General features: G+C 34.3%; 1 protein-coding gene and 1 pseudogene across 5 annotated transcripts in view; one reads left to right on the top strand and one right to left on the bottom strand.

Moving 5' to 3' along the window:
* On the top strand, positions 1–19,830 carry LOC148624677 (NFX1-type zinc finger-containing protein 1-like; annotated as a pseudogene). Its single transcript, XR_015919734.1, has 7 exons — positions 1–264; positions 1,212–1,258; positions 3,907–3,978; positions 4,437–4,541; positions 6,031–6,144; positions 6,757–11,992; positions 13,615–19,830. The product of XR_015919734.1 is annotated as an NFX1-type zinc finger-containing protein 1-like (transcript).
* The window catches only part of LOC148624678 (NFX1-type zinc finger-containing protein 1-like), a 17,617-nt gene continuing 15,682 nt past the window's right edge, over positions 19,615–21,549 (bottom strand). For all 4 annotated transcript variants that reach the window (XM_088567508.1, XM_088567507.1, XM_088567510.1 and 1 more), the window contains one exon: positions 19,615–21,186. In XM_088567508.1, coding sequence (XP_088423634.1) covers positions 20,987–21,186 — 200 coding nt within the window. In that variant the 3' untranslated portion in view covers positions 19,615–20,986. The remainder of the gene's footprint in view (positions 21,187–21,549) is intronic.

Here is a 21,549-nt window from a genome sequence, read left to right on the forward strand (position 1 = left end):
CTGTAGTTCTTCAACATATCTCACAAATGTGAGTGACTTGCAGTTCGATCTGCATTTTCAAAGTCGTTTCATTTTCGTCTAACTTTCATTTTAGTTTTGGTTTCAGTTTTCTGGAAAGTCCCTTCGTGCAATGATCACATGATTTATTCCAACCATATATAATTTATTGGTCTAGAGACTGTTGATAGCACGACGAAAACTGAAGAAAGGAATATGAAGATGACATAAAGGCTACTCATTGACCACATTTAAATTATACATACAGTAAGAAAGTTTGTAGCATTATTTCTCTTCATTTACATCAGATTGTTTTTTTCTACCATCTCATTATTTTAATAGATTTTTAATGTTTTATTTTTCCTATTCATTTGTAATGAACGACAACAGAAAGAAATCATATTTCTATTTTTGAAAAAGAGGGATATATTTACCCAAAATGTTACGCTTGCAATTAAAAATATATTAAAAATGATTTTTTTCTTCACTCGTAATGGCTGTACTTTCATTTCAAAATCATGAGAAAGGAGAAAATGTTATGTCATGACTATACCTAGAACTTAGGAAGGGGGGTTATTTATGGTGTCTCTACTACTGAAGCGGCGAAAATATTTTTTTTATTAATTAATTTAAGTAAATCGACATAATACAGGAAATGTATTACAGTTTAAAGTCAGTTTTTTAAGTATAGAGACTTCTTCTGAAAAAAAAGGGCGACACCACCTGATCTGTGCACAATACGTTTAAAATTTTCTGTCAATGTATTTATTTTTCTGACAGCCCATTGTGTTTAATGTCAAATACTGTCAATTTATAACACACACACACACACACACACACACATGAAAAAAGATAAGATCAAAAGCAACCCAGTTTATTGGTTAACGGAAAGAAGTACACCTTTTTCTTTTTTTTTTAATTCTAAGCCTGGACCTTAAACGCCCGTTTTTGCTACATCTTATGTATCTTGTAATAGGTGCATCCATGTTACCATATTAAGATATTCAAAAAAACTGGAGAAATTCCAAATGTTTAAACCTTTACGTCTTTATTAAATACTTAGATGACTATGATACTAAATATAGATGTTTACTGTGAATAAGCCTATGGTTTGAAATGATACATTCATACATTGAGTTTGCTAGTTGCTTGGTTTTGTTTGTTATGTTTATATCTTAGACGTTTTATTTTATCTTTTTTTTTTTGGTTTTCAGTTTTGTTAACGTACCAACACAATAAGACTTGTCATGAACACAGAGAGGTGATTATACATTTTTTGGTATAGATTAAACAAAAGTATAGTACATATTTGCATAAATTTTCATTTAAAGAACAATATATTTGGAATGTTTTTATTTAAAACCTTCAATGCATTAGTATTTTTCATTAGAAGGTATGTACTGGTAAGAAAAATATTATAATCATTCCTAAAGTAATCATTATTATTGTCAAATAACCAACAATTACTCACTTTAGAAATCAATAATTGTATACAATATAACTTTATACTGTGTGCCAAATATCTTTTCATTGATAAACGACCACAAAGTACAATTCAAATTAAATTCGCAGTTGGTAAGAGACTTTACGTCACTGTTTAAAGGTAAATATGCAAGTTGAATAATGCAATTTTCAGAAAACTCCGTATCTGTAACTTTATCTATCGATCTACGTTCTTTCCTTTTATATCATCCATAATTTTGCAAATTGACAATTACTCGTTGCATAAAAATTCAAACAATATATATAAATTGATTTAGTACATGAGTGCTTTGATTTAACTTCGTTAATCAACAAGAAAACAGGTATATTAAAACGCTCCACTCCGTCAATTTGTCCGTCTGTCTGCCTCGCGTAGGGGTACATATTTTGTTAAATCTGTTACTCAAAAACTATTAAACCAATATTATTTTTATATATTAACTTACTACAATGAGTATTAATAAATTGAAGTTGTGAACTTCCTATTACAGAGAAATTAAATTTATTTTTCGTATATTTTCAGCATGTTTAACTTTGAGATTTTTAGCTGTCAATTTTAATTCGAGTATTTTAAAAATCATACGAAAAGTTACATTACATTATGTGTTTAGATGATCTCCAGTTATCTTTACAATCTCATCTCCATAAAAATAGAATAAGTGATCCCTTTTCATAGTCAACATTGAGAGTATGTACATATGTAAAGTCAACAACCATGATTTTTACAAATGCATCCTATCATATCAACAAAGGGATTCATTCTAGAACACAGAGTACTCCTAGCAAAGTGTTCTCTCAAAGTAAACAAGGTAATTATGCTTATAACAAACAATGAGGGAATTTATAGCTCTTGTTTCCTCTTAGTTCCCTGTTTCCGTCTTGCCTATCGAATTACTCACTTGTATGCTGATCATTGTAAAAGTGTGATTTCTGGAACAAACATACTAATCATATAAATATTGCAAATTTCGATATAAGAACCAAATTTCGGAAGCAAAAAGAAGTCTAAAAGCAGTTCGCACAACCAAACATAGCCCATTTTCGGAAAAGTGCACATAGCACACAAGAAAAACATTATAAACGCAGATTGTGCAAATTGGTTTCAGGGGCGGATCCAGGATTTCAGGTTGGGGACATAAAAAGAATTAAGTGCCTGCCGAGCGAAGCGACGCAAGAAAATTTTGCGGGTAGAGTTTGTGAAAATCAGTGTTTCATGCAAAACCAATCCAATTTTAGGGGGCGTATGTCCGTTTCACCTCTTTGAATCCGCGCCTGCATGGTTTGGTTTTATAATCAAAATATTACTATAAACTCATTCTCATTACACCCTGTTTGTCTGCGTCTGTCCAAAGTAATTTCTAATAAGCAGCTTGTAGCCTTATTATGAACCTTTGTGGGATACAATATAACAACATGGAGACACATGTTTGGACACAATTTGTAGAAATGACGGTTGTTGAGCTTATACGTTTTTTTTTTCTCAGCAAAACATGATTGCAACTCCTCCTCAACGACTTGCAGGATTGTGTGTCAAAAGTGCTTAGTCTATCCGCCATAAATTATTGTATCCAACATGAATCAAATGTCCACAATGGTTCCTTAATGTACAGGGTTCAGCAGGCTGCTACGGGGATACTAGTCCCGTTAAAAGGCAATGTTTACGAAACGATATACTCACACACGTTAAAGTCCTGCAAAATACAAATGTATAAATATCGAGATCCTTACTAAAGCACTATGTACAGTGTTGTACTGGGTTCAGAATGTCGTATTCGGCATTTTTGGTTCCTTGCACTCTGCGACGTTTTTAAGTACATGTACGCATAATTTGTTTAGAGGTTCAGCAATTCGAGCATAAGTACCAGTAAAGAGATTACTTAAAGATAATACAGATACGATCTGAACATGTACAGCGAGATAAGTACCTATTAGAATGAAGTATTAATATTTACTTGAACATGCACGCCTTTTGTCTTTAACCCAAAGAAACAAAGAAAACAATCTAGTTACCGACAACTTAATTTTGTCTGTTGTCAAGTTACCGGTTACTGTCATCTTTGGCTATCAATAAATGCAGCCAAGAAAGGGATTTTTTAAGGATGATGTACGTTTCAAATTTGTTCCAATGATGAATACTGATGTACCTAATATGAGGTTAAATAAGCCATCTAAACTGTAGAATAAAGTAATCGATCTTGTCTGTATTTGCATCCGCCATCAGTTTACCCCCAGTGATGAAGCAGCCGGCTTGATTTTTATTGGCTCTCAAAATTACCCCCCTGTTCCTCAAAATTACAGATTGACTTACTTTTGTTTTGACCACGAATCCCCTCAATATTCCGTTAACCTTTTTTTCATTTTGAGTGTTCAGTAGCAGTAGATAAGGATTATTTAGGGCGAAATATTTACAGCTATCGTAAATTTCAGTGGAAGAGATAAAGGACCAACCAGAGAAAGGGATAGACGACGTGGTAGAGAAAGAGGAAATCACGAGAGCAGGTAAATGTAGAGATTTTATTTAAACAACATGCAGGTTTAACTGATATGGAATGAGTATGTTCAATTTTTATCACTATGAACATTGTAAATCAGATTTCAACGACAGTAAAACTTATCATAACTTTCCTCATTTCCTAAGATTTTGAAGAGGACGAGGGCTCAATATATTCAGTCGATTTACACGAACTTGTTTTTATATATAAAACTTCTCTTATCGTACCAGCTTAGGTGTATAGATTGTAGAGAGCACAGGAAAATTTTTTAATGTCATGCTACCCATTAGATTTGTCTGATATATTTCTTTATTTGGACGAAGAATAGCAGACTCATTTGAGACGTATCAATATGCAAGGTTAGCGTTCAGGAATACGCAAATAATTGGTACATTTCAAAGTCAAACAGTGCTCAAAGCTTTATTTGCCTTTGACACTTTGTTATCATTTATTTAACAACAACAGAAACCAACGTGGTATTGAAGTTGATGACAATGGAACACCTAAGGGAAGAAAACACACTTATAGAGGAAGAAGAGGAGGAAGAGGGATGTTTAGAAATGGTCAGAGGTATTAAGTTCAAGTCGTTGTAAGAATCATAGAAAAAGGAACAAATATGGTGAAACACAACAAATACACCATCGTAGAATACCTATAAACATAGTAAATGCTTACAGAGATCACCGGAAGGTCTTCATTAAGTGTCAACAGCTTCAAGAAAGCTCTGAAAGGCACCGAAAAGTAAAGAAATCCAGGGTAACAGAACGATGATAATCCTTCAAAAATAACATAAAAAGTTAAATAGTAACAGGAGACACATTAATGACCAGCATTGATATTAGGGCGAAATCGTTCATTTCTAACCAGGTATCAGCAGACAACTTGGAAATAGTGAAAAATAAAACATCCGAAGTTAGATTAAGGCAACGAGAAATCAGTCAAAACATGTTTCATTCATAAATTATTTGTTGAAAATTTGGATTTGATCTTGAACTTGATCAATCGAAATGAGAAAAATGTCAAAAACCCACGGATATGACGACACATTTTCATCCAAGAAATGTTTATATATCTAAAATGACCACCATTTGATCCCTGCGTCATTGTTTTTCTAAGAAAAATGTTTATCAAAATTTAAGAACGAGTAAGAACAAGCAGTTATTTGACTTTAAAGGGTTCATTCGAAGTGCATTTCTACTCATTTGTGGAATCTGACCTATTTCGTTAGTTCAAATAGTCAAATTATCGAAATTGTTTTTTTCCTACCATGTTTCATCCACTAGCTAATTCTTACAGAGACTGACTCTTAAAAAGAAACATTACATGACTAATTAGATAAATACGGAAGCTTATGTTTTTAAGGTTTTTCTTCCGTGTTACCACAGAGACTGGCATTTACAGATAAGTAAAAAAAGCTCGCCTTCTTTGTCGTCAGAAATGCCGTTGTCTGAAAAATCGGAACCTTTTGACTTTTTGATTACATGGGGGGATTTGGTAAATATTTGCTATCGTAAAGGGGTTCATTTTTGGCCATCTGACATCATGGAACGTAGAGGATTGTAGCTTTAACTTTAATCGGTGAAGTAAGATTTGGCTTGTTGCATTACTGAATTGACGGTCCGATTCGATTAAACTTAAATTTACCATAACCTGTTCACGCAATAATTTTGACTATTGCCCTACTACCAATTTAAATTCTCATTGATTTTTCTTTTCACTGAAGCTGCTGGATAAAATTATTAAGTTTTTGAAAACTCACTTAAGGTAAAATGTTTTAAATGTTAAACTTCCAGTGTCATTTTGTACGAATTAGACCATTTAATTATGCCATGTGTAGCTGTACCAATCGAGACACTTGACTGACGCGATCCTTTAGCGTCTTTAATTGAATGACTAGAAAACTATGTAAAGATTCTTTCATTGCGGATACCTTCATGGTAATGAGTAGATGGAGAAAGTACTATGTATATGTAATGTGTAATTGACCTAACTGCATGCATCATATATATATATATATATATATATATATATATATATATATATATATATATATATATAGTGATCAAAGCAATGAAGAAGAGGATGACAGTTACGTGCCTAGAGGAAGAGGTAAATCAACCAGAGGAGGTAGAGGGTATAGAGGAAGGGGTGGTTCTGTACGAAATGATGAGAGGTAATTTACACAGAGAACAAAGATTAAGTTGACAGAGTAGGTTTGTAAGAGCGGCTTCTTAAATATATTTTGTATACACAGTAATATTATTTAGAAATACTATCTGTCAAAAATTGTTCATGACTGGTTTCTATTCACCATGGTGCCATATTTTAAACGCGAGTTTGCGTATACTTTTTTTTATCATATTTCAACGTGTTTAAGAGTAATCAAGGGAACCAAGGTTATAGCGGTAATCAAAAGAATGTAATCCAGGGACAAAGACCAGACATGGAAAACAGACATACACAACAAAGAACACAAAGTAACTAATATCATACATACAAAGTAACAAAAGTAAATGAGCAACTCGGACTCCACTAAAAACTGGGAGCATGGACCAGGTGCACCGGTAGGGTAAGCGTCCTCTGCTTTTCTAGAAACACCCGCCGAGTTGCTCATAAAAAGTCAAGTCCGGGGTAGACAAACGAGGAAAGGTAAACTATGACCCGTTGAATAAATCAGTTTTCATGGTGCTGATGGATGCATCATAACGGTCCACGAGTTTCGATATGTCTTTTTTAGCACTTTAAAGGAAAATCATGATAATCATTATGCCTCTTCTTATTTTAGGACTAAACATTGGAGAAAGGTCTTTGGATTTACGAGGTTGACTGAGTACCAAAATGGGGAAGCAAGCGACTTAGTGCTGAAGTTTGTAAGCGAACAACAACTATTGAAGGAAGTACTTCAATGTGACGACCACAGTGATGAAATGGTAGAGCTTTTATTGAAATGCTTATCAAAAGCCTGTTGTTATAGTATCTTAAAACAGCATGTGCAACAAATTCTTATTATACTCCAAGCCTCAACATTTTTTAAAATGACTATACTACAATTAATTCTAAAAATTACAAAGCTGCCAGTTTCTGAATTAGACAAATATGAAGCATCATTAATCAGCATAATAAATTTAATCAAAGAAATGAAATCAAAAATGCCGAATACTATGTTTGAAGTTATTGGTATAACAACAGTTCTGGAAAAAGTTGTGTCTCGTGTATCAGCATGCAGCACTTTACAATCCGCGGAGATTGTTGCGGCTTTTAAACGTTTGGAACTATCGAACGAAGAAGAAATGCAAGAAATGTCATATGAAAAAGATCATTCCCATAAGCGTACATTTAGACCTGATGAGGAGGATCAAGAACCACCAGAAAATTTCCATGAGATTCCAGTGTTCCCAGAGGAGCATGATATTTTGGTTAATATGAACCCTTTCCTCCGTATGAACAAACGTTGTGGAGGTTACCAGGACCTTAATCATTACTTAGATGTACAGTTTCGACTGCTACGGGAGGATTTCATAGGCCCACTTAGAGATGGAATTCAACAGTACATTGCGTTGTTAAAAGGAACAAACAATGGCGATAAAAAAAGTAAAATGCCAAAAGACATACGAGTATACACGGATGTCCAAGTCATAAGTTCGGTCTGCAATAGCAGTGGCTTGTGTCGCAGAATTTCTTTTTCTTGCCCAGGATTCAAGCGCATTCATTGGGAATCTAGCAAAAGATTGCTTTTTGGATCACTTGTCTGTCTATCTAATGACGATTTTGACACATTATATTTCGCAACTGTCGGGAACAGGGACTTTAAAAATTTGCGAAAGGGTTTAGTAGACATAAAATTCGAAGATGACTCAAATACGATGGCGTGTCTTCCAGAAAATGCTATTTTCAAAATGGCGGAGTCTAGTGCATTCTTTGAGGCATATCGTCACGTTTTGTCTGGTTTGAAGACATTGCTGAATGGAGATCTTCCTTTCGAAAAATATATAGTACACTCTAAAGCCAACGTGGATGAACCGGCTTACATACGTCGAAATCCGCATGCTATGTTTGATCTCAGACCTTTAGTTGATGATGACGTTGTATTAGTAGAGAAGACAAAAGAAAACATAAGATCACGTTGGAATGGATATAACTTCTCACCAGAATCAGCTCAAGCGCGAAATGTTCCTGTTATGAATTATGACCAGTGGCCTTCCGCAGATGCACTTCATCTGAACGAATCTCAGTATAGTGCTGTCCAAATGGCACTCTCTAAAGAGTTTGCAATTATACAAGGCCCCCCAGGAACGGGTAAGACATACATTGGTAAGAAGATAGTCAAGGCGCTCTTACACAACAAGGATATTTGGTCTCCTAATGTAGATGAAAATAAACTCCTTCTTGTTGTTTGCTACACCAATCATGCCCTTGATCAGTTCTTAGAAGGAATTGATGAGTTCTACAAAGGAGGTATACTGAGACTAGGAAGTCGAAGTTCAAGTGACGTGATGAAAAGGCATAACATCAATACAAAGAGATTAGAATTGCGCAGGAACCGGAGAGCACCAACAGCGCTGCATCGTGAGAGAGTGAAAGCTAGGGTTAAAAGGAATACACTAAAAATACAGATTAATGCAATAGCAGATAAAATAGAAAAAGCCAAAAGAGATGTACTGCATGAGGATACACTACAACCCTTCATCGGAACGCAACTTAGGTTTCAACTGACACGTGGCTGCAATTTACTTATTAATGAGATGAAGGCTCATGGAATTTATCCAAGTCGTGGATTTGAAATGTGTGCAATTTTAGAGTGGCTAGGGTATGGAAACTTGACTTGTGGTAAACAAACGCTTCATTTACCCACGACGAACTATGATCCCGAAGAAGATGATGATGATGATTATAATGATGATGAATACATCGATGCAGAAGATGAAGTAGACCGAGAAATGTTAAACAGAATTCCAGATATATATGACGAAAGGAACGAAGAAATTGACAAAAATGCAGCAGTTCTCGAAATTTCAAAGTTGTTTGCAGCTTTGGGCTTATCAAATGACAGGGTAGCATTAGATGTCTCTAGTATTGGATCAAAACGTTCATACACCTCTGGTGAATGGCAAATGGATGCAAAACAAAGAAAAAGGTTGAAAAAAACAATACGTTACGAACTAGCGTCTTCTGATAGAATGTCAATGCGAGATGTGTACAGAATTCAGAACATTTGGACATTAAAACAGAAAGATAGATGGCGACTTTACAGATTTTGGATTTTTCTTTACTGTCAGACGCTCCAAGAACAGATTCGCGACGCAGAAAAGGTATTTCAAGATGCATGTGACTTAGTAAACGAAATTCAATTACATGAAGACAAAGAAATCATGAAACGTTCAACTGTCATTGGAATGACCACAACTTGTGCGGCACGGTACCAGTCAGTTTTAAAAGAGATAGGACCTAAAATAGTCATTGTCGAAGAGGCTGCTGAAGTTTTAGAGGCACACGTTTTAACTACACTTAGTAAATATTGTGAGCATCTGATATTGATCGGTGACCATCAACAGCTGAAACCAAGTCCAACGGTGTACAAGCTAGCTAAGAACTACAACCTTGACTTGTCACTCTTTGAAAGATTAATTAACAACAAGATGGACTTCCGTTGCTTAGCTTTGCAACATAGAATGAGACCAGAGATTTCAACAATCATGAAAATTATCTACCCAAAGCTACAAGACCATAATTCTGTAAAGAAGTACCCGTCTATAAAGGGTGTTTCTACCAATGTGTTTTTAATAGACCACAGTGAACAGGAAACTTCAGATGAAGACATCGTCAGCCATTCGAATACTCACGAGGCGGAGTTTATTGTAGCTTTATGTAAATATCTATTACTCCAAGGATACAAATGCCACCAGATCACTGTTTTAACACTGTACTCGGCTCAGTTGCGCGAATTAAAAAACCGCATGCCAAAAAAATATTTTGACGGGTTACGGCTCACAGTTGTTGACAATTATCAGGGCGAGGAAAATGACATAGTCTTACTCTCATTAGTAAGAAGTAATACAAACAGAATTTCTGGTTTTGTCAGCATTGAGAATCGTATATGTGTTGCGTTTTCTAGAGCAAAATTGGGACTATTTATTATCGGAAATTTCCGCATGTTAGAAAGAGCGAAAGACAGAAAAAGTGATTTATGGAAAAAAATTGTGTCTTTAGCAGAGGACAAAAATATGATCGGTCCAAATCTCTTACTTAAATGTCAAAACCACCCAATGGACGAGGGAATTGGTGCGAGTTCTGCAGCGGACTTTCGAAAAGCGCCAGAAGGAGGATGTATGAAACCTTGCGAGGCCCTGTTGAATTGTGGCCATGCCTGTACTAAAGCTTGCCATGTATATGACAAAAACATAAGGAATATACATGTATGAAACCCTGCGAAAGGCAGGTTTGTGGAATTAAAGGCCATAAATGCACTCGCACTTGTGGAAAGAAATGTGAACAATGTATGATTAAAATTCCAAAAGTTATTCCGGGCTGTTATCATGAACAGGATGTACCATGTTCCCAGGATCCATCGACATGGAAATGCATGGCTCAATGTAGACGTATACTGTCATGTGGTCATCCTTGTCAGAGCAAGTGTAGTGAACCACACACAATACAGTGCCAGTTTGATGTCAAGAAAACTGCCCCGTGTGGTCATTTCATTAAAGTTAGATGTTTTGAAACCTTTACAGCAATATGCTCTAAATCTTGTGATGCATTTTTAGATTGTGGACATCCCTGCACTGGAACATGTGGTGAGTGTTTCAGTGGTAAACTGCACAGACCGTGTAGACAAAAATGCAAAAGAACGCTTGTTTGTGAGCACGAATGTTCAGACAACTGTTCAAACTGCCCTCCCTGTTCAAGAATTTGCCAAAATAGATGTATTCACAGCGTCTGTCAAAAATACTGTGGAGAAATATGCATCTTATGCATTGAACAATGTGAATGGCGCTGTAAGCACTTTGTCTGTAATAAGCTTTGCTATGAACCTTGTGAACGACCTCGTTGTAATAATCCCTGCCTGAAACAGCTTCCATGTGGGCACGACTGCATTGGTTTATGCGGGGAAATGTGTCCTCGCGTCTGCCGTGTCTGCGACAAGGAAAAGGTTAAAGAGATACTTTTCGGAACAGAAGATGATGATGATGCCCGATTTGTCCAATTGGAAGACTGTAAACATTTCTTTGAAGTTGGTGGACTAGATCAATGGATGGATCAACCAGTTGAAAGTGATGAAAGAAAAGTTTCAATCAAGCTTAAAGAATGTCCGCTCTGTAAAACTCCAATCAGAAGAAACTTAAGGTATGGCAATATGATAAAGAGTACTTTGAGAGATATTGAGAAGGTAAAAAAACAAATCCAAGGCGGTAGGCAAAATATAACTGCAATACGGCTTTCGATCGAGAGAGATATCCAGAGATTTGGAACAGAAGATCAGAAGGCAATTTCTGAAATATATTCAAGAAAGAGACAGAATGGTTTGTCTTCAGTCCAATCCTATGAAACAGTGAAGAATCAGTTACTGTTTCTGCAGAAGCTACAAGATCTCAAAAGACAACTAAAACACAGACATTTAGAAATTACGCCATGCAGAATGTTTCAAATGACTAACCAGGCAGTTTCAAATCTAAGGTACTTCATCGTCCAGGAACGGAACTATTTCACCGACCAGGAAATAGCCGATATTATGGAAGAAATCGATAGGTTGACATTTCTGTTGCAGTATTGTGAGCTGGAAAAGTATATAGAACGTACGACGTTTAAGTTTGTCAAACACAAAGCTGCAACATATGATATGACAAAGGATTGGCTAACTAAGGACAGACGACTTTCAGAAACAGAAAAGACATGTATTAAACAATTTCTAAAAAGTATGAAACATTTGATAAAAAAAGATGGATTAGGAATAACAGACAAAGAAAGGGAAGAGATTGTTCGTGCCATGGAGCTGTCAAAAGAACATTGGTTCAAATGCCCCAGTGGTGAGTTGTATTAGGATTAATTGAAAACGTATATATATTAATTTCACTGTTATTTTTTCCATTTTTTAAACGAACAGTAAAACGCATAAAAAGTATCCACAAAAGTCGAATTATAAATTAAAAACATATTTATCAAACAAAACAAGTTTACGAATATGATAAATAAATTTCGTGTTATACAATTAACAAATTATTTTCACTTCGAGAAAAATAGTAGTTCAAAAGAAAACTGTTGTCGACGCAATCGGTATAGTTTCGCTTTTTACCCTTTAACCCCAAAGACGCTCTTTCATGGAAACCTGATTGCATTTCTGTTTCTCGATTGGCCAAATACTGATAACTTGGGGGCGTTCGAAAAAACTGTATCGAGAAATAAAATTGCGTGCCATGTGTTATTTCCTGAATAAAATATAGAAACTTATAAGTAAAAAAATCAAATCAGATTTTAATTAGTGCTTCGTTTTTACAAAAGCTATAAAGTCTAATAGAAATTCGTCGCGTTAAGGTGCTGCGAATAAACGTTGCTCGCATATCTAGTACTTTTTCCCTGCGTAGACAATATAATATAAATGACATGTAGCTAAGAGTGTGATAAAGCATTTTTTATCCCGAGAAAATCGTTGACAATCCGAGGCGTAGCCGAGGGTGGCAATGTTTTTTTCAAGGAGTAACAAACTATCACTCTCTAAGCTATATGTTATTTATTTTATTATACTGAATGTTCAGTTGTAATGCTTTTTCAAAGTAAGCCCTAAAAATCAGTTTTGTATATTTGGCTTTTGTCATTATTTTCTTCATTAAAATTGTTTTATTTTCTTTTCAAGTTTGCAGTCATATGAAATTATGAACGTTAATTGTGGATCGCACTCCTTTTTTTGTGACCTCAATGTATCGTTGATGGACTTTTTCCTGCTTACAAACAGAAATGTCATTAAGATTTTTTTGTTGTTTTTTCTGTTTTCAAGTTTGCCAGTTCACACCTCAATCACTTTTTAATTTGACAATACACTAAGAAATGTTTGGGTACAGATTCGTAGTTGATTTGGCATCATGAGTAGAAAGATATATTTATAAGTCTGTTAATCGATGTTGTGTAAGTTATAATGGTCGTTTCGCATATTGATTCCTTCAAACGCAGGAACTGCTACCTAATTTTTACAGCAACCGCTTTGACTGCCCAAATGTAATAGACAAAAACCAAAAACAAAAAACAAAAACGTGTGTTAGAGCAGATTATTAAGCTCGTATTGAACCAATCAAAATTCATCAAATTGACATGAAGTATAATAATATGTACTATTATTCTAACGCGATTTCCACGTGATTTTCATTTGAACTGAGCAAATAAAATATATGGCAGTGCTCATGTGAATCGGGTGAAGGTACATTCACACGAATTTCACGTTAACAATATTTTGCATGTTTAATACCTTCTTCATTTTCTTTTGTTTTGGGATTCAATTACCTCTTCAGCTTAAAGGTATGAATGCTTACATGTATTTCAGCCAATGCAAAGTAACTGTGCTAAATATTGTGAGTTTTGCCCCAAAATATTAAACGATATTTCACTATTCACTGCGGCTTCCAATATTTTTCCCAATTATATAATTGTTTTCTTCTAGGACACGTATATGCTATAGGAGAGTGTGGAGGAGCAACGGTAGAAAGCAGATGCCCAGAATGCAATGCGACGATCGGTGGGGCAAGCCACAGATTGAGAGAAGACAATGCGCTTGCTTCAGAGATGGACGGAGCAACTCATGCAGCTTGGTCGGAACAAGCCTACATGGAAAACTATGACCCATTTGAAATTAGATTTTGATTTTTATGATAAAGACACTTTATACAGTGCACTTATGAAACAATTTATCGTATTAGCTGTTAAAAGTTCCTTATATGTCAACAATTTTATGTTCATGCAAGTTTATATAACTGAATATTGCTTTTAAAAATTATTGACCTACATGTATATGTCTTTTCGGTTAGAGCTGCCGGGTTATGGTAGTGATTCACATTTTATTTCTATACTAGGCAGCAAAGAAACGATACAAATTTAAATCTATGGTTTATTTATATTATATATATTTTTTTTCAATATGCATCTTCTTTAAAAATTCCAGTCTTTAATCAAGACCAAAAGAAACTTTTAATCTATATTCAAAAATATACCAAAACGGATACGATCAAAATCCGGAAAGTTACTTTTCCGACTGATCATCGAGTTCACCGTGAATCAATAAAGGGATTAATTTTTTAGAGTCAAACGGAAATTATGACTCGAGGAATACCTAAAAGTCCCTGCTGATAGTCATATTAACATGACTTCGGGTCAATTGGCAAATGCGATAATTTCCCTATTCAGTGATTTCGCAAATTTATTTATTTATTTATTTATTTATTTTTTTTTTTTGGGGGGGGGGTTCCAGATACGGTCTTTAAGGTTTTTATTTTGCATTTGCGTCACGTGGTACATTGACAACTTTATTTTAGATCCCAAACATGGGATTTGGTTTGAACAAAGGGATCTGGTGTATCAGATGCTTTTCATTAATACTCTAGAATGTAATGAATTATTTAAGTAGAATTTTTAGACTTAAGGATAAATTGTAGTATATGGACTGGTTAATTTCCTAATAAATTAAATAAACAAATGTAGGAATTGATCCTAAGTGGCATGATTGAGTGATTTATTACTTCCAATATTGCCATTCGATATAAAGCCTGTAATATTTTTTGTCTTCCATTCATGTTGTAATAGACGGGTCATACATATGTTACTTTTAAAGTTGCAATTCCTCATAGATTTGTAATGCTGAAAATTGTGAAGTAGGAGAGAAGAGATTGAGGGCATAGCATGGCTCCTCAGGATGTCGTCTGCCTCCCTGTCTTTTAGATATAATTTGTTACATGGGGATAACTCCCTCATGATAGAGTCTTGGTGTAGTGGTGATGCTTTTTTTACTATGTCTGGCATTGGTTTTGTTTTGTGTCCATGGCAGTTTGGACACTGCGCTCTTTTGAGGTTGTCTATTTCTGGCATTGTTTTTGTTTTGTGTTTGTAGCCGTTCATACTCTGCATTCTTCTGAGGCTTGCTATGTCTGGCATTGTTTTGTTATGTGTCCGTGGCCCGTCGGACACTGTCTGCTTTCGAGGCTGGCCTGGAAAATAAAGATATTAAGTTTTACATTTTATTGGTCCAAAATGTACACAGTGATCAGTGATAAAAATATATTATTCTAATAATTTTAGTTGAACTTTATCTAAATATTTCTTTATTTAATCACTGCTTTTCGTTTATTTATTTTAATTAATAAGAATTTAACTATTTACTAAGTTGCATTAAATGAAACTTAAACTATAAACTTCATTTCTTAAATTCTAATTATAAAAATAAAAGTTAGAAATCCAATATTAAATTTAAATTGTTTACGTACCTGGTAAATAAAGATATTAAGTTTTACACTTCATTGGTCCAAAACGTACACAATGATACCAGGGCTGGGTTTAGCTCCTTTAAAAACACAGTATCACATGCTGTCGGACCAGTCTTTACAAATGAAATCCCTTAATTTTATTCAATTAGCAAAGATGAATATTCATTACGCCTTAGTATATGAGACTTTTGTATCTAAGATTACGTTTACTCAAACTTACTTTATCTTTTATGTCTAATACTGTTTTAATTTATTTATCCTTAAACAATGGATACTATTATTTATAGCAATTAAATACACTTTACCAATGTTTGTAAAGTGTCAGTTGTTTACAAAAAATTATTGGCAAGACAATTAAGCAAGTACCAAAGAATTCAAACCTATTTAGTCTCTTGTCACAGTTATATAATATACAATATACACATATTTCTTTCTTTCGGCTACATTTACAAATATGTCAAGACTTTATCAATTTAATTGAACTAAAATGAAATTTTATTTTTAATTTTTGTTTAATCATATAGAATTTTACTGCATCACAGATTACCACATATTTTTATTTTCGTGCTGTTGGCCTGACCTTCGTATACTTAAACGAAATTTGATTATTTAGGTGTTTCAGCATAGTTTTGCTTTTACAAATATTGATAATCTAGTCATTTCAGCATAGTTTCAGCATAGTTTTGCTTTTACAAATATTGATAATCTAGTCATTTCAGCATAGTTTCAGCATAGTTTTGCTTTTACAAATATTGATAATCTAGTCATTTCAGCATAGTTTCAGCATAGTTTTGCTTTTACGAACATTGAAAGTTTGAAGTTCTCGGAGGTCAGTAACTATAATAAAAAATGATTTCATTATTAGTTGTTGTGATTGTTACAAGGCGGGTGTTTCTAGAAAAGCAGAGGACGCTTATCCTACCGGTGCACCTGGTCCATGCTCCAAGTTTTTAGTGGAGTCCGAGTTGCTTATTTGCTTTTGTTACTTTGTATGTATGATTTTAGTTACTTAATGTTCTTGTTGTGTATGTCTGTTTCCCACGTCTGGTCTTTGTCCCAGGATTACATTCTCTTGATTACCGCTATAATCTTGGTTCCCTTGATTACTCTTACAGACTTTCATCGAGAAATAGTCTGGTAAAGAAAATAATACGTAACGGTTGTAAGTTATAGAAGTTCTGAAGAATGTTTTATGTTTTTGTACAGATTCTAAAATTCATATTCTTACTTTGTTGTTTAATCAATTTAGAATGAAGATCAGAATTTATATAGCAGTTACCAGAGCCTTTAAATATAATATGTAAAGCCTGTTAGCATATGCATTTATCTTGCACTTCCGCAGGAAAATAGTCCCATTGGCATACCCCATGAAGGTTTAAATGCATAGAGTAAGGTCCATTTTATAGGTTACACCAATAAACAAACACAATAAGCAACGTTTACTGCGAACTAAATATGCTGATTAATTTGATTGATCCAATTCTAATCTCAGTATCTGTTGTCACTGTCGATATATTCAAGTTGCCTATAAATGCTTTATTCTTATAATAAACCATTTTATGTTAAGATAGAAATGAAAACTGTACGAGGTTATAAAGAGTCATCAATCATAGAAATTGAAATATAAAGAGGAATGATAGCATCCGGGCTGTTGGTATTGGCGGATCCAAATGTTTGCCAAAAAAAAAGCTGTGGTTCAGCTATTATTTGCCGATCATTTTATTCGTCAATTTAAAAAAAATGGTAGCATAATTCCCGAAACTATCCTATTATAGGTTACAGACCACCAATTCAACCAATGAGCATTTGGAACGTACGCAAAAATAGTCCTACGCAGAAATTACCCCTGTTCCTCATAGTGCTGTGAAAAAAGTTCTCATCTTATTTTAAAAATTTAAACAGTTTCTGAAAGGAAAAACATTTCTGTACATTTTATAGGTGCATTTTGCTTCTTGTGATGTGAAGCCTAATCTCCATAATGATTTTTAAATATACCCCTATCTTGTGAAAACACTGGGATTTCCCATGCTATTTATCGACCCTTCACTTCCGGTGACCAGTACTGCACTGCAAGTCTGCTAACCCCACATGCCATTCTGAGGATTGTGAGCTGACATATGTAGAATCATGCTGATATATAGTCATCTGCAGGTTAAAGTTAAGGTAAAGTCCAGAGAAGCCATTGAATATTGTGAAATTAGCATAGAAGCCTATGGGAAGTGGAATTAGTGGTTTTTAGCCTATATCACCCAATGCATCGTGTATTTTTATTTCGGTTAACGCTTCGTGACATCGGAAGCCCGGAGGTGACAAATAAAAATAATAACTTTGCTTATTGTGTTTGTTTATTGGCATATGAATTTCGATAATGCATTTCCCAGGAATAGTGTCAGTCTGTGGTCTGGTGATATTGCTTTTGTTTTGTAATTATCATTATATTTGTCTATTTCGTCATGTGTTATGATAATAAAGATGTAGGTATGATTTTATTCTTCCAATAATTTTATAATCTAACTGACAAATAGTGTGTCTTTTTCGATCGTCAACGACCTGATTAACAAATAGTGTGTCCTTTCCGATTCTCAACACGACCTGACTGACCAGTTTCGTCTCCTTTTCGAATGTGAACATGACCTGACCGACCGGTTTCGTCTCTTTTTCGGTTGTGAACAAGACTTGACTGACCGGTTTCGTCTCCTTTTCGGATGTGAACATGACCTGACCGACCGGTTTCGTCTCTTTTTCGGTTGTGAACAAGACTTGACTGACCGGTTTCGTCTCCTTTTCGGATGTGAACATGACCTGACTGACCGGTTTCGTCTCTTTTTCGGTTGTGAACATGACCCGACTAACTAATATTGTGTCCTATTCTAATATAATCAGCGACCTCAACTGCAATACCAGTATCTTGTATTTCCTTTCCTACAGACGTGACCATCAACGAACAGCACGGCTTGTGATTTACACGAAGCAGGAATTGCGAATAAGGGCCGCGCTGTTCGCTTTTTGGTGTCTTGTGTTTTACGATTTGTTCATGTTATTATTTCCGGTATTGAATTCCACTTGTTTGCACCTTCCGTATCAACAAAATAATCCATAATTACATGTATTGTAATGTTTTGTTTGTTATTATTTGTGATTACATCCTATGTTTCTTTCAACATATTTGGTGTACGGTCAATTTTTCAACTGCTATGATTATTCAGTTTTTGAATGTTATTAAATGAATTCTTAGCGTTAATGTAGTAACTGTCCACCAAAGAATTGTACAGAGAATTAATATGTCGAAAGGTCACATACTTTTATTGAATTTATAGATTACTGTGCTGTTAAGAATGCTCCACAGTATTAAAATCTAACAATTCAGAATTGCCTTTTTTTAAAGGAAGACTTTGCACTGTACTCTGATTGTGCCATCATATTCTGTGTCTTTCACAAGTATTTTTTGCCTATAATTCCATTTTGAATTAAATAATTTAAATTATCTTACATATGTGTCTATATTTGAACTAATCACTCCGTTCTATTTTCGCAAGATTCTTGGGATGATGTACAATTTCTTTACTCTCAAAACATAAATGGTGTGACGTCGCTCAATACCGTGCATGTAATGACCCGCTTTTATGTCTTGATAAAACACCCCCACCTCCCCCAAAAGAAACATATAAACGGAATACCAAGGTAACATTCATAAAAATCTAGAATACCGACCTGAACATATCGTTTCTTATGGTCAAATTTAATAGAAGTTTCAGTCGGAATTTGTATGCACTTGTAGAGTGTAGAGAAAAAACACAAAGTTAGTAGTGATTGTAAAATTTTAAAGCTTCTTAGAAGCAAATATTTCTTTTTCATAATGACATAGGTGATAGGGAGTGTGATCCTCCATAATGTCCATACTTGACATGGAATACAATACAAAAAATACTTAAAGTGAGGAAAATATTTGTTCCTGAAATCACAGTTTTCCCTAAGTCTGAAAACGGACACAATGGTTGCTGTACTGTGACATGAAGGATGTTTTGAAGAAATTCGGTTAATACTTTTTTATTATCTTATTAAAGAAGAAAGAAAATAAAATGGATCATTTCAAAAACGGTGTTCGAACAAAAAAGAAATGTCCGTCACTCATAAAACAATGGAACATTACTGATGTAATGCAATAGATACATATAAACTAAATACAATTAATTATTACTTATTTATTGTTCAAGAACCCGGAACCAATATGTGGCATCTCAACAAATAAGCTAGAAATGTACCCATTTGAAATGTACAACCTTGCAGTGTAAGAGGAGCGCATTTTAAACCTTATTTGCCACACATGCTGCTCTTATATTACAAATTGAATATTAAATCCGTCACACTGTATAAACAAATTAAGACATCACAAAAACAAATGACTTAAACACCCATTTTCCATACAGTACAATATAGTTTCTATTTAATCTAAACAAATAATACACAATTAAACGATGCACAGAAGATAAAAAAAAATAGTTAACCATTGCAAAATATCAAACAATGAGATAAATCAAAATGGGTTGTTGAACAGTTTTTGGCAAGCAAAAAAAAGTATGTACTAAATCGAAATTCGAAATTCTGGACATTTGGATTATGCCAGAAAGCGAAATGTCCATACAAGTTTATGATGCAAGAAAATCTGTTCGAAATTTCAAACAACCCATCAATAGTATAAATCGAATCGTTTTCAAATATACCGTACCCAACTAACAATCTTTTACACGGTGACTATGAAAAGTTGCATATTTTAACAAAACTGAAAAAAAATGCAATTTGGCCACCACAAGTAAATAGACATTACATGTACATGTATTTTTTATTATCATGCAGATATTTATGACATTCAAATCGACCACAATTCCATTTTTCTTGCTTTTTCGGCACCATTGCAGTTTGAGTATTCAAACTCCTAATTTGATCACAATTCAAAACAGTTCTTACATTTGTTAGATCTAGTGTTCTATTTCATCCAAAAATGAAGATATTTATATACAATCACAGACTTCCCTTTTGTGGTAAGGACACCATGTAGTACAATTTAAAAGAAATATATTTATTTCAGTCAAGTTATTGTCCACATATCAGAATACACTTTTGTCCGACCTTTTCTTGTCCCTCATCCTTGAACGGTTCAAATTTTAAACCCCAATATCAATCCTAGTAGGACCTTATTAGTATGAAATATTGTGGAATAATATCATAGACACTCACATACCTTTAATGGAGTAAAGTTATAGTTCTTTTTTTTTTAACTTGTTTTGTGAATTTTTGGCCCCTAATTCTTAAAAGATTGGGGCAATAACCCTTAAATCAATATAAACATCCATTTAATTGTTTGCAACATCGTGATAAAATCTTATAAAATTCAACCAACTAATAGTCAAGTTACCGTCAAGACGACGACGACACGGACGACGACAGACTTATACCATTATACGACCATTAATTATTTACGGTCGTACAGAAATATTATCGTTCATATTGGTATCAGCAAAAATAACAGCAAATTCAAAGTATAAATGATTGTAAGCATGACTAAAATCTTATTTGAAAAGGGTCATAATTTCCCATATTTGCTAGTTCGGACCATGCTGGGTGAGAAGCACCATCCATTTCTGGAGCAAAACGATTATCGTCTCTGAGTCTGTGCCCAGACCCGCCAATTGTAGATCCACATTCAGGACATCTGCTCTCAACAGTCGCACCTCCACAATCTGCTATCGCATAAATATGTCCTGAAAATGGTAGCAAACAATCGCTATCAAATCTGGATGAAATGTTCAAGGATTGACTATATTTGCAAACGGATTTAAAAATGTTTGAAAATTTCTACGTATACGTTTCTAGTCACATGTCATCAATTTCATTCCATTTTAATATTTTTTTAGTTAAAAGCCAAAAATTTACCAACTAAATGTCTTTTCTTCTCATATTACGAGTATTGATTCCCACTAAAATAATGAAAAATAGTATTGGGTCGTAGGTAATTATAACTCATTATTCTGCATTCACATAAACGAATCAAGTGAGTTTTTTTTCGTACAACACATAACCCGTTTCCGGTCTAAGCATTTAAACTGACAGCAGCAGTGCGTATT

The sequence above is a fragment of the Perna viridis genome, chromosome 2 (assembly GCF_037379345.1).
Source record: "Perna viridis isolate PV_CMFRI_1.1 ecotype Kerala chromosome 2, ASM3737934v1, whole genome shotgun sequence".
In the NCBI taxonomy this organism is placed as follows: domain Eukaryota; kingdom Metazoa; phylum Mollusca; class Bivalvia; order Mytilida; family Mytilidae; genus Perna; species Perna viridis.